General features: G+C 36.0%; 1 protein-coding gene across 1 annotated transcript in view; it reads right to left on the bottom strand.

Annotated features, from left to right (window-relative positions):
* Window positions 1-15,315, bottom strand: part of LOC138698177 (serine protease inhibitor 42Dd-like) — a 228,915-nt gene that overhangs the window by 11,215 nt on the left and 202,385 nt on the right. Inside the window, exons 4-7 of the mRNA XM_069823922.1 lie at window positions 12,690-12,903; window positions 11,624-11,838; window positions 4,780-4,965; window positions 2-146 (exon numbers count right to left, since the gene is read on the bottom strand). Coding sequence (XP_069680023.1) covers window positions 2-146; window positions 4,780-4,965; window positions 11,624-11,838; window positions 12,690-12,903 — 760 coding nt within the window. The remainder of the gene's footprint in view (window position 1; window positions 147-4,779; window positions 4,966-11,623; window positions 11,839-12,689; window positions 12,904-15,315) is intronic.

Genomic DNA, 15,315 nt, shown 5'->3' with positions numbered 1-15,315 from the left:
CCAGTGGCTGCAGCAGCAACAGTGCCTTCCTCGTTTACTTCAATCTTGGCCTTGTGAAGAATGTTTGAAATATGCAAGTCAGGGGTTCCCCCTTGTACTATTCCAGACAGATTTGCATTTTGGGAAAACACGTCTTGTATCCCGAGCTGGAAGAAAATTAGTTGATTTTTATTTTCAATCTATTTAGGTACTTACTCTGCATTGGAAGGATATTTGGATGGATGGATGTAGTGCGTGTTTGGATTGATTGATGAGGAGACGAGTGAAAGGATGGACCACTCTGTATTAAATTATACTGTATATGCTTCTGAGTTTAAAATATGTTTACATTTCAAAGGATTTACCATTTTAAAATGTTTTAAAATAATCATTAAATACAGTAAATTAAATAAGATAACTTGTGTACATGAAATGGTTCAAAATTCGTATATCACATCGTAATAATAATAATAATAATAATAATAATAATAATAATAATAATAATAATAATAATCTCTATTGTCATCTTCATCTTCATTCCATCATCGTCATTGTCATCATTAGAGTCCAGCATTTGGTTACCTAGAGTCTCCAAGCGACTCCCAATGGTGTATTAGGTATGTATGGAGTATAGATCGGCGACATCCGCTTCTACTACACAGTTCAGGTCTGCTGTTCAGTAAACATGCGGAAACAAAACAGAACTGGGCGGTTCGAGATCAGTGCTCTAATAGAAGAATTTTGTAGCAAGCACTTCGTTAGGAAAGAACATATATATTTTGAGAAAGAAGGAGTAATTTTTCATTTGAAATACTTACAATTTGTACAGTCATTCACTGTATTGTGTAGAGACTTGTAAACCCACACTCATGATTTGTTTTATTTTAAGTTTGTGCTAACATTTATGTTTTTTTCATTTGTTAATTCGAACCATTAATTAAATCTAAAGTATCTTAATGCGTTTTATTTATTGTAAACATCAGGGATAGACAAGTTTCGGGCAGCATGTAGCCATGGTGACTAAATTTTTTTTATGGTGCCTGAATTGTTTATTGAGTTCAAATTTTTTTAAAACTTAGATTTCTTTTATGTCACTTTCACTCAGCCTTCTATAAAATTGAGTACCGGGTCTTTCCCGGGGGTAAAAGGCGGTCAGAGCGTGGTGCCGACCACACCACCTCATTCTAGTGCCGAGGTCATGGAAAGCATGGGGCTCTACCTCCATGCCCCCCAAGTGCCTTCATGGCATGTTACGGGGATACCTTTACCTTTTTACCTTTACGACTAATACATAATGTTAACAAAAGCAGTTGTAGGAAGAAATTCGAATGTGCTTTTTAGATTAATATTGTTACATTTGTTGTGCATCTCAAGATATTGTCACTACATAACTTCAATGGAGAGCACAGAGCATCTCTGAGAGAGTGTGTTTGCATTGCATTGATTTTTAATATTGTTTAATATATTTCAGTAAATGTATCTTTAGCTAAGCTCGAATGATTTTCTCATTACATGTGTAGGCAAAATGTGGTAGTGCCTGAAAATAAATAATAATAATAATAATAATAATAATAATAATAATAATAATAATAATAATAATAATAATGTTTTATTTTCGCTGGCAGAGTTAAGGCCATAAGGCCTTCTGTCTAACTGTGGTAAAAATTTGTATTTTATTTCATATAAACTGTCTTTAAATGAATACTTTTTTATTGTTATTAAGTCCAAATATTATTTTGTACACGAGTACTACATACATAGGTACACGAATAAATAGATGCAAACACAAAGTATTGGGGCATGCGGGGAAAGGCAGTAGCGTGAACTGTTGACTCCAACTTGCTGTCCGTACCAAGCGAAGCTATACCACTGTGATCGACGTACACCTAACTTGCATTCAAAGTAACCAAACGCAGAACTCTTAGTCATCATAAAATATCGTCACCATAATCATCATCTCATCATCCTTGTCTTGGTGATAATCATTATCTTTTTCATATCGTCCATGTTTATGTTAGGACATTAAAACATTTTGAGGATGGTAGATGGGTGCCACATGCAAAGACGTAGTATATAGTAGAGTGCGACTCCAATTCTGTGAATTGTTGTAAGCGTACCGTGGCTTATTGTTAGTAAACAAGATAATGCCAGTTCAGTTCAGTCCAGTCCAGGCACTGGCACCGAACACATCACAGGCGGTAAGAGATGTCTGTCAAGCGGACCTCTTTAAACATGCAAAAAAAATTGCAAGTTATTTGTCGAACTGAAAATGAAGAAAACTTTAAACATCATCATCATCATCATCATCATCATCAATAACTTCAAGGTTTAGGCCAATGGCCTGTTCCGCCTCCAGAATTTTATCAGTCAAACTGGTCTCTCCAACATCTGTTTGGTCTTCCCACTCGTCTTCTTGTGTAGGTTTGTAACACCATGTTCCAAAACAGGCCTGCACAAACAGCGCTCGATGAGCGCGCGCTCTCCTTCGGAGCGGGAGAGTAGTGTTTACCGCTCGCCGAAAGGGAGAGGAAGATACGTCAGAATGACATAGACTTGCTATAGGTAGAGGAGAGGGAAACGACCACTCAGTTATCTAGTGGAGTGCAGTGTGTAGGCTTATTCTCAGTAACTGTTTCACGTTGCTTACCTACTGCTACAGTACAGTATGGAGGAATCTAAAAGACGGAACATAACATTTAACATTTAACGATTTACAGCTCGAACTTATTGATCTTCAATGTGACCTAAGGACTAAAGATCGTTTGAATAATACTACTAGCCTGGTTGAGTTTTACAAGACTAAACATTAGCAATAATATCCACGAAGACACAGGCTGGCTGTGAAAATGAAAATTATATTTGTGAGCAAGTGTTTTCTATAATAAACTTTAATAAAGGCAGACATCGAACATTTGTAACTGATGTTTCATTATGATCAGTAGGCTACTCTTCCTTTCAGCTGCCAACAGCATAAAACCTCATTTTGATATACTGATAAATAAAAATATAACAAAATGATATTGTACATTTAAGTAGCTATAGAATTTCTATTACTTCTGTAAAATAAATATTTCTTTATTAATTAATATTAGTCCAAGATAGTTCTGCAAACACTGAACGGGAATTCATTTCATAAGCACTCGTAATAGTACTTCCTTTTGTGTATATTTTGTACGAGATCCACCCCTTCTTCCAGTTCACCCTTATACAGAGCGCAGCTAATATCTGCATTCTGCTCATGAGCTGTGAGCCGGCTTGGAGAGCGCAAACCTTGTGCAGGCCTGTTCTAAAAGGTATCCTATCGTTGAGCATTCTTATTATATGATCGTACCAATTATTTCTATATTTTTCAATTATAGTTGTTATACTCTCGATATTCAGTTCTTGACGTATATCTTCATTTCTTTTATGTTCCTGTAGTCTAAAGCCTGCTAGAGTCTCATCTCAGCGGCCTCAATTCTTCTCTGTTGGGCTCTAGTCAGAATCCACGTTTCTGAACCATATGACAATGTTGGAATTTGCCAGTGTCTTGTAAAATCTGAGCACAGTTTGTCTGTCGACTTTATTTATGAGTGTACGTTTAATTGTACCAATAAGTCTTAAAACGTATCGAAAGTAATTATAATATTAGAGTGCTCCCACGCGATTTATAACGTCGCTGCCTACTGGGCTAAAATTTCCACTAAAACTTTAAAGACAAACTGGAATAAATTGCTTGCATATGAAGTCGAAGGCCTACTTCTGAATAAAGAAACCTTATGTAAAATCCACCAGTCATTATGCTGCAGGTGCAACTCTTATCAGATCTGTTTGCAAAATACTATTTATTTATCTTTAAGAACACAATAAAACTATAAGTTTTACCTACTGCCTGAAAGCCAGATTTGTATAATACATTCGTTACTGGAGGTACGTTAACAGAAAGCCACAAATTAAGTCACACAGTATTGTGTGCACTCATAGTTGAGTTCTGGCGTCTTGTCAGCTCATTTGAGTTTGTGGATATAAAAAGGAAAAATTGTGACGGTGTCGTGTATAGTTCCTGGGGTAGTCAGTCGGTAGAGCGTTCGCGCGCTAAGCGAAGGGTCCCGGGATCGATACCCGGCTCCGGAACAATTTTTCCTTGAAATTATTCAAATTATAAGTTTGTTAGAAATTCTTATAGTCCTAAAAATATTAGAGCTCATAAATGGAAAAAAAAAAAAGCTGTATATTTGATATGTGAAGATTTAGTATTAAATTTAGTATCATAACAAATGTTACATTATATGAGCCGTTCAGAGCAGAAGTGGTGTAAGTCAATTTTGACTTACACCACTTTTGCTCTGAACGGCTCAAATAAATAATATACAAAATACAATTCCTACTTTCTCTTTGTTTTTTTTTCTCTCTCAATCTCTCTGTTTTTCGTATATACATTTACAGGCAAAATATATATTCATGTCATTTAAATTTGTATAATAACGACCGAATCATTAGCCTAGTTTATATGAGCCGTTCAGAGAAAAAGTAGTGTAAGTCAAAATTGACTTACATCACTTCTGCTCTGAACGGCTCATTATAACACTGCGTACTTATTTGTGGTACTATTGCGATTATGAGTCTTTTCCTAGTGCGCCTGCATCACTGCGATCTTATTGAACCAAACGAGGTGGACTCTTTCTGTGAAGGATTTTATACAGAATTGGAGTTGTACTGTATAAGTGATATGTCATGTGGAAGTCGAAGTTTGAAGTAAATTGTTTTTGTTACGTTCTTAGCCGTCAATTTGCAAGAGTGAATGAGTCTGTTTCCACTCACCTCGGCAAGCCTGTTGGTGAGATCGGTGTTGTAGTCAATACTGAAGCGCGGTACAGCGACGTGGATCTCAGTGGGTTGAAGAGAAGACACCAAGTTGTATAGCGAGACGTGAGCTAGGTCACGAATCAGTTGCTGGACCGCGTTGCGTTTGGACGGCGCTAGCAGCAGCAGTGAAAATCTTTCACCCTGTTACAGTTATGAAAACATTACATTTTAGAATATAGGATATGGACGTTTCCTATTATGCATCTTTTAACATAGTCGAAAGATTCCCTCGAATTTCCAAGCTAGAGATCCGAGTTCAGTCAGTGAATAATTACTCCTCACCAAATTGGGCATGGGTTCGATTCAATCCAGGGAAGAGTCTGTGAGACTTATTCTGGTTGACGTAACTGTGAAACAGGGTTTCTTGGAGTACTTCGCTTTCCAACGCCATCTTAGTTTACCATTCCTCTTTTATTACTATTTGATCATTATATGTTCTCTAAAAAATCTCCGACGTTAAAGAGAGGTTTAAAATAATAATTGCTTGGGTTTGGATTTTCTAGGCGTATAAAAATATGACCGAAAAAATGTTTTTGACGTTCGAAAAGCAAACACATATACACCCCCAGTAAACATTGACACATTAGGAAAGAGCTTTGCTACTATTATTACATTTCGTACGGGGAAAGAAAGTGTCTGAAAACTCCTAGCGTGCCTTCCACCCTCTCTCTCTCTCTCTCTCTCTCTCTGCTTCAAGGCAAACAACATCGAATGAAAGTCCGGTACTAACTTATTCTTAGAACCAATACAGTATCTGTTCTTCATTTTTTCCTCGGTTGTCATGGAAACGGACATAGTTGTTCTTTTACAAGTACTACCGTACTGGTACTACATAGGGACACTTCGCTAAGTGAGAGTGACGTAGACGGAGTCGCAACGCTGTCCTGAGCACACGTGTTAAGCGTCGGACATTTTCCCTTACCGCACGGACTGTAGGTATCAAAAATAGCAAATGCATACATTTAAACATAATATACACCTTATGAAATTACATTACCTTAAGGCCCAATTGGTATACTGTGTAGCAATCGATGAACTTAATTTTATATGAGATTATTTTATGGCTATCCGAGTAATGATACATATAAACCTTATAGAACAAACCTCCGAAGACATCTTATCTTAAAGACTTCCCAACACTCTCTTTCCCCTCTCCCAATAGCGGGGATGCCAGTAATCATTATTGGTCTGTCACTCATCGTCGCCTAATGAATTTATTTCGACTGATAATACAACCAAGATTTTAGGCGTAAAAGTAGGGTGACCAGATTTCGAAAAAAAAAAAAAAAAAAAAAAAGGGACACTTGTTAAATTTGACATGAATCAACATTTTATTTAAACACTCATTATTACTTGTGTTATATAATGTCAGTGAGCAATAAGGTCCAGTTTTATTTATTTTAAAGTAATAAATACTACACTGTTTACAATAACTAGGCTATAATAATTATGCAGGTACATAATAGAGTAGCATGGATACTTGGCTGAAGTCATTGCAGATAGTGCGTTGCTGCTGTAGACAATTTTCAGCAGGACGCCAAAATGTGCATGACGAGGAGCGCAGTGGGAGGCCAACCATCAACACAGACGACCTTGTGGAGCAACGCACCATCTGCTTCCTCATGACGTTAGTTCCATAGACCTGGCACAGCTGACAATCAATCGGCGCTATGCCCTGTGCATTCAAAAACTTTATTACTGACCGCACTTCACGCGGCGGGAGCTGGAATTGGAACGTCCATCTTCAACCAATATGCAACGAAGCTACTGAGAGCACTCGGGAAGTTACGCTATCTCATGCGCCATGCCAGGACTTCACTCTATCACGTACACTCAGTCGCTTCGCGCAACATATGGTTTGCTAGCTGTGCACAGTGGGCCAGACTGAGTAAAAAATGGAACAAAATTGAAAAAATGAACTTTTTTTTACAATACTTTTGACAGTGTATACTCATAGTAGGCATGTTGGTGAGCACTAAACTCATGATGCATTATCGATAACATGTTTTAACAACTGTGGCTACATCCTTGGAAGAGAGCTATTGTAACCAGGCGATAGCGCACCAGTTAGTCCTAGGCCGTGCGCTTGAGACAGTGGTGTGTGGTACGTGGTCATATTCGTGAATAAAGAAATAACAATGGCTGGGAATGTTAGAACAAATGGTAGGTTTTATTAGGAATACATGTAATTTTGAATTGGTTTATATAGAATGTACATATTTGTGATAACTCGGAGGGATGCAATTTAAGCTAATATATTTTAGTTTTCAATATTTAAAGAGGGTTATAAAGTGCGTGTCACTCGATGTTACGAAAACTTTTGTGTCGATGATTTAAACAGACCCTATAGATTGCAGAAAAGTCGTATTCAGCTGCAGCTACTTGCACTTTTCTGTTTAATGTGCGAAAATTCAGATACCTACGCACAGTATTATTCATTACTATTCCAGATGACCACTGTTTTTTACACTGTGAAATCATGGAAGCCTTGCTACAAAATAATAATGATAAAATCAGCAGTGCATCTTACTTGACGATATGTCAGAGGACGACCAATTGTTTGCATGCATCTGAAGTCTGATTAGTGGAATATGTACGAGGCGCGTCCATAAAGTAACTTTCCCACTCATCCCACAGCACAGTGGACCAGAATCGACTCAAAATGGGACAAAATTATTTTATGTCTCTATTGTTTTCTTGGATGCATAAAATCAATAGTTATTCAATAGTTTTCACCTTTTCTTTAAGTTAAAAACACTTTCACAACATAATAGTTTTTTTATTCAATATCTGATGCCTCATCACTAGACATCGGATTTTTAGGCACTAAAAATTGCAGTTTTAGGCGCCTAAAATAAGCTCAAAATTTGTAAAATTAGGCTCTATTTTAATGAAAATAGGCATTTTAGGCACATCAAGGTATCATACTTATTTCTTTCACTGAAATTTTTAGTTATACACTAAAATACGCACAAAAAAGTATGTTTAAACATTAAAAAATAATGCTATATTTATAAACAGAGCTGCACAAATTTAATATATTGAAACTAATGAAATAATGATTATTGATATCAAGATTACTCATTTTAAGTTATTGAAATTCAGTTCCATGCTCAGACTTTATTATAATTATCTGCACAGTACACCACCAGAATTTTGTCTAAATTCTCCACAGTTAACCTTTGCCTTTTGTCACTGAGAATCATTTTGAAAGCAGAAAAACTTCTTTCAACCGAAACTGATGTGAGAGGCGCAAATTTTAAATTAGGTACAATAGAAACATCAATACTTACTGGAACATTTACACTTTCCCCCGATATCACTCTTGATACTTTTTCCAACAATGAAAATCCTACATTCTTATTTAATATGTTGTCCCACTTATTTTTAACTTTTTTCCCAGTTTCGCCCAAAGCAGAATGTATGTTCACTTGAGCTTCCTTTACTATTGCTATTTGGCTACAAAGAGATTGTTTTTCACGTTCTAATTGTTCAATGCTTGCAGGTATGAAAGAAAAGTTTGATGTTATGTAGGCAATATCGTTTTTCACTCGTGAGTCATTCAATCTTTCACTGCTTTCACACACGCTGCACTATCAGTTTCAGGTAATTTATCAATAACTGTGACCACTTCTTTAAAATACTTAGAATAATACACCACTGACTGAATCCAGGTTCCCCATCGTGTAACAACCGGCTGAGGTGGGAGTGGGATATCTGGAAAGTTCTCTCTGAATATTGAAATCCTGGATGGGGCTTTACAAAAACATTTTTTTTTGTGTTAGAAATAAACGAATTGACAAGAGGAAATTCATTCCGGATTGTTTCAGAAACCCTGTGAAGGTCATGTGCTAGACAGGTTACATGCGTGAGGTTAGGATAAAATGTTTTAAGAAGTGGAGCTGCAGCAACCATATATGAGGCAGCATCAGTACAAAACAACAGAACTTTAGAATCGTCTATATTACCTGAGTATAAAGACTGTAGGTCTTTATTTACAAAATAAGCAATGGCTTGCCTATTCACTTTCGAAAGTTCCTTAACACATACGAGGTGTGGAATCGAAGGTCCATCAGGACTAAGTTTTCCTACTACCATATTTGCTATATACCTATTCATAGGATCTGAGGTTTCATCCACAGAGACCCATATGTAAGAATCACCTATATCCTCCCGAATGGAAGATAAAGTTTCATTGTATATTCTGTCTAAGTAATTTTTTCTTAGGGTCGACTCAGATGGGATATTTTGTTTGCAGTATTTTTGTAAAAACTGTCTTAAAGCGGGATTTTCAATTGCATTCCAGGGAATGTTAGCAGCAACAAACGCTCTGGTTAAATCAGCATAGAAATTGCTGCTGAGATTGGATGAAGTAGGCTGTGTTAGTAAAGTTTGTTGCAGTTGATTTTTCTGCTGAGCTTTAGCCTTATGAGCCGCTCCTTGCACATGCTGCTTTAGGTGGCACTTCTTTTCTTGCGAAATCTAAAAATGTAAAGTAAACTGAATTGAAATAAAATCCTAATTGTTGTATTGCCGTATTTCTATCACAAAGTTAGTGGGTTCGAACAATCAAAATTTTAATGACCTGCAAATACTTTAACTATCGGAATTTAAAAGGTTAAAGTGTAGTGATCTTAAAAAGAATTATACCTCAGGATAGCTCAGTCAATGTATAGGCCTACTCATTAAAATTAATAGAATTTATATATTTCAACTATTGTTACATACCTGTTTGCTACAAATCTTGCAGAATATTATTTTTCCATCATAAGTGAATTCTGAATATTCTGTTAGCCATTGCCGGATCAATGTAGATTTTGCACTTATATTTTTCGGCATTATCGCGTTAAACTTCACAGGAAAACGTCCTACCGCTCAAAACTTCTCAACACAAATAAGGTGAGGGAAAGAGCAACTGTTAACGAGCATTCAAATGAACTGTTGTTTTTGAGATTCAATTGGACAAAAATACAAAGTTCCACTTATTGTTGCATTTCCTGGTAGTGTTAACACTAGGAGGGCCATTCTTTTAAATATTTTGTAACGGTTTACCCTACTAATTCGCAGTTTTACGACTTTTCATAAATATTTCAAAAACACTCTTTCTCCAAAAATTGTGATTTTATGACACTCTGAAGGGCAGTACAGCTAATCGGTTTCAGACCGAAAACAGTCATTTTTATAGTATAGTATATCTCTGAATCGGTAGCAGCACATGTTGTGATTGTTGCCTGCTTCAAAACTAAGGTTGGTTCTTTGTCGGCATTTATGCCTCCAAACATGTTACATTCGGTGAAATCTATTGCGAGTGTCGTGAGATTCAAAACATTTTGTTTCCTTTATCAATGGTTTCATGGCCGGTGTGAAGCAAACTTTCCACTTTTTAAATGCCTTAAATTTCGCAGTGAATGCATGTATAAATTATAAAAAGTAAGAGTAAAATGCGAAACTTTACAGTGAGTTAGGCATTTTTAGGCGAATATTAACAAATTAGGCTCTAATAACCGTTTTAGAGCATTTTAGGGCGCTATAAAACTCTTTGAATACCTTTCAATTTCCGTGAAACACAAATATTAATAATTATTTTTACTTTTCTCCTAAAGAAACAAAATAGGCATTTGCCCTAGAATCCGATGTCTGCTGATTATATATATATATCAGCCAGAACCTCAATCAGAGGTAATGATGACAATAAATTGTTTGTAAAACTAATGCCTTTGTCTTTCATAATTTGTAAAGTTTCAGTCCACCTCTCTATATTTTTAACATCACATTCCTTCCACTGTTCAATTTTTGCTCCATACATGTACTTCACATGATTCACTTCACTGAATAGGTCACCTTCATCTATCACTTTTAAAATACAAGTGTCAATTTTGGCAATAAGTTGAAGACTTTTTTTAACTTAAGACCAAAAACTTTTATCAATCTAAGCTCTGAGGTATAGATTATATCGATTTGAATTCATTACGGTGACATCCGATGGGAACAGTATAGAATTAATCAATGTTGTACGTGATTATTAAATAAAATAAAAGAAAAATACATATTTTAAGAATAATTTAGGGAAACGAGACGCCATTTTTTAAAATCGGGACATTTGGCGTCCCGAGCATACGTGTCTTCTCCCGACCAAATGAAAAAAGGGACAATCCCCGTTAAAAACGGGACGTGTGATCACCCTATAGTAAAGGGAAGTAAAGAGACTTGGAGAAGGAAGCGATTCCTATTCTGAACTTGGAAGATGCGCAGTGAATGATGTTTTAGAAAATGTAGGGTGTCTACCGGTAATGAAAGTAACGGAAATAGGCCCTAACCGAAAAGTAACTAATTTAAACAATTGGAAACGAAAAGTAACGAATTTGAAAGACCCAAATAATCGTGGGTAACGAAATTACGCATATTGTGATTCACTTATTTAATCTTCATTTATTCTTCGTGAAGCTGAAACAGCTGTAACAAATGCTGTTGGAAGAAAAGCTGAGAAGTTGAAGTCCATTGAAATGAAGATCTGGGAACTTAAACAAGGTGATGACAGATCGTAATATGACTGAGATGTGATGTTTTTAATCGTGCTTAAGAGTAATTATTAAATTGTGGTAACCAAAAAAAAAAAAAACAGTTAATTTTTGTTTCACATTTTCGTTAGACACCCTGAAAATGTTAGGGTTTCGATTCTAGTATACTACAGTGTAGTAACCTATTCTTTTCTGTGCTATTCTAACTGGTTACTTAGAGTTTTTATTCCTTTTTCAAGTACTGAAACGTTGTTGTAATTAAACCTATTTAATATACTAACCTCGTATGGAAGCTCAATGGCATGTGCCTCAAGCTCACGGACGTAGGCATAATTATAAACATTATCAATTTCCATAAAGTAGGTGTCGAGGCATTGGTTGACTTCTACGTAGAAGCATTTTACTGTTGTCTTATCATAGTCGAAAGCATGTTTCCATTTTCCTTTGAAGTACATCGCATTGACGAGTAACAGTTTTGTGTTTGCAGACAGGGTACCTATGAAACATAAAATATTGACAAATTTAATTACTGATGTATGTGATAGTATTTTCATATATCCTTGTAGAATGCCATACATTTCAGATAAGTCAGCACAAATTAGCCTTTACTAGAGCGATTTTACTTCTTAATCTTTGAGGGCAGTATTCATAGACATTCTTAGCGCGGACTTCCGGTGGATGATCAGCGAACTAACGTTTTTCGTATTCATAAACTAGTGTTAGCGATATACGAGTAATATGATATGAATCCCCTACAAGTAACCAGTCGATAGCCGGGGCTAGTTTAGCATGCTCGTAGCGCGGTCTAGCGAAATGTCTATGAATAGCACCCTAAGTGTCTTCAGTACTGAGAGGAATGAGAATTGGGGAGTGGGGATGACATAGTTATTCATTCAGTTCTGTTGATACAAGAACGCGAGAATCCGACGAATGAAGGACGAAAGGAACTAATGAAATAAAATTTGAAATTTTATTTCATTCATTCTTTTCGTCCTTCATTCGTTCGTTCGTTTGTTAATTCGTTCATTATTTTATTCGCTAATCCGTGCAATTACTCACAGAACCAAAAATCTATATTCCCACCATTCCATCTAGCATCCCACACATTCATTAATCACCAATAATTAGCACTTTGTTTATGTAGCCTACTTATTCCTTTTCTGCATTTAATAATCTTTATAATATGATGACAAGAAACAAAGTTATTTCTTCAAAGTTATTGGATGTCTGTACTGTTCTAGTTTTTTAATATGCACACAATTTAACTACAGTAAGCTGTTACCCATTCAAATGACTCGATAGCTTTAAAATAATATAACACATTTCCATTCATGACAATATTTATACCTGGTGTAACAAGAGTTGGTATGAGACCGTGGGTGAGCATGTTGACCCATCTGTTGATCGTCTGTGCTGCAATCCCAGGCTTAGTGAAGTCCACTTTCTCAATTTCAGACATGTAGTAGCTCTTGAGTAGTGTTTCGTATTTTTGCTGTGGTGCTACGGTGTCGGACAGGAATATCTGGTTTGCTGCTTCCACCTTGTAGCCTGGCTTATTATCCTGTTACAAAGTATAGACTATTAGAAACACTTAAGTAGCCAAATTATAACTGATACCTTCATGGCATTTCTCACGGTGTATTCCTGTGAACCTTGTGTTGTAGAGCAAATATAAAATTCCTAGCTTGTGTTCTATTACTATCACGAATGTAATATCCTGTGGTGGGGTTTACACAATGGGCATTAAACGGACTCCATGTCAGAATAGGCCTACCATGACGTGAGGTCGGTACGACGTCGGGCGTTCTCCTAATACGATACTTATTATTTAAATAAAAGTACATACATTCGCGCCATGAAAGAAAAATAAAGAAGGTTAACGTGCGAATACTAAATGAGGCAGTAGAGCAAGTGGGCAGCTTCAAATACTTGAAGCAGTAACATGATCTGCTGCTAGAAAGTCAATAGGAGGATAGCAATGGCCATGGAAGCTTTTAATAGAAAAAGGAGCATTTTCTGCGGACCTTTGGAAATAGAATTAAGGAAGAGACTAGTGAAGTGCTTCTGGCGTTATATGGGGCAGAAACATGGACATAACGACGAAGTGAAGAGAAGCGACTAGAAGCATTTGAAATGTGAATATGGAGAAGAATGGGTGAAGAAAGAATTATGCCGAAACTGATCAGGAAGAGGAAAAGGAATTGGCTGGGTCACTGGCTGAGAAGAAACTGCCTACTGAAGGATGCACTGGAAGGAATGGTGAACGGGAGAAGAGTTCGGAGCAGAAGAAGATATCAGGTAATAGACAACATTAAGATACAGTATATGGATCATAAATGGAGACTAAGAGAAAAACAGAAAATTGGAAAGATTGGAGAAAGCTGGGTTTGCAGTGAAAGACTTGCCCTTGGCCAGAAAACTATGTGTGTATGTATGTATGTATGTATGTATGTATGTATTCATGTTGGCCTACAAAATGTTAAATTTAATATTCAAACCATATTTCGAGTGACTTTATTTAAATAAAGTAGAAACAGCCGCAATGGTTTGTTGTGCCTATTGGTTTATATTAGAGGTTTCCAAAGTGTGGCTCGCGACCCCTGGGGATCGTGTAGTAAAGAACTGAGGTGGGTAGTGAGATGATTTACAAAATAAAACAAAAAGTAACATGATTAACATAAGTTTATGTTGTATTTACAAACATAGAGAACGTAAAATATAAAACTAAAAATATATATATATATATATATATCAGTAGTTATAAAATGAAAAATAATAATTAATGATCTATAAATGTGCTCCAGTTTTTGAGAAAGTAGCTTCTTAAATTTGAACTCGACACACACACACACACACACTGATTTAGTTTTTAATATCATGGAATCTCCTCGCTTTTATTTTGACGACAATCATAGATGAAACTCATTTTATATAAATACGAGTTTTCAAATGCAAGCTTGAGGTATTCTTGCATTCTATTTATGCAAAACTGGTCTAAGCTCTGCGAAAAAAAAGTATAGTTTCAACATTCCATCGGTAGGTACATGTTTCAACAAGTTCTTTCCTTAATATTTTTTTTTCGAATTCCAGTCGAATGCAATTGTCTAAGAACGGAGTCAATATTTATTTGTGTTTTTGATTTCTGTCGGAAAATATTTATAAAGCTGTTGTTTAAAACCGTGCAAACTTAATTACACGTTCTCAAGAACAAACTCAGTATTTTTCGTAGTAGTAAAATTATATAAGACAATGACAGTACCAATTTTTAATGTACGGTCAGAGAATTGGGCAGTGAACAGGAGTGACAAAAGAATAATTGAAACAGCTGAAATGGGATTTTTATGGGTATGTAGCTGGTTGTACACTTAAAGATCACATAAGAAATAAGAATATAAGAGAAAAACTATAAATTGCAACAGAATAAACAAAATTGAATGGAACATATATCAAAGGTGACCGATGAAAAACTAGTAAAACAAACCTTTCAGTATCGACCGAAAGATAGACGAGATATAGGCTGACCTATGCGTCGTTGGGAAGACTACTTCTGAGGCGAAACAGGTCAATATGGCCTAGCTTAATAAATGATGATGATGATGATGATGATGAGGAGGAGGAGAAGGAAGAGAGGAGGGGGACGACGACGATGGTACGTAGCTAAATTTTCCATGAGTTCTTGAATACAATGGAATGAATCAAATTTCATTTTGTCTACTGATGTCGACCAGAAATCAGTCGATTTTATCTCTGCCGTTGTTATTGTTAACATCTTGGCCTCGCAAACTACTATTCAAAGTGTTTAAGTGTTCGAAAAATATATCAGCAAGGAAGAGCAGTCTAAGAACCAAAAGATTTGGAAAATAATTTTGCATATTCCGATTTCTCGTCTCGCAGATACCGGAATATTAGAAGTTGAGTGGTATCTAGTGGATCAGAGTAAAATTTCGATTTTACGGGATCTATATTTTTCCAA

This window comes from Periplaneta americana, chromosome 4, assembly GCF_040183065.1.
Source record: "Periplaneta americana isolate PAMFEO1 chromosome 4, P.americana_PAMFEO1_priV1, whole genome shotgun sequence".
NCBI classification, from domain to species: domain Eukaryota; kingdom Metazoa; phylum Arthropoda; class Insecta; order Blattodea; family Blattidae; genus Periplaneta; species Periplaneta americana.
This window is presented reverse-complemented; position numbering and strand designations above follow the sequence as displayed.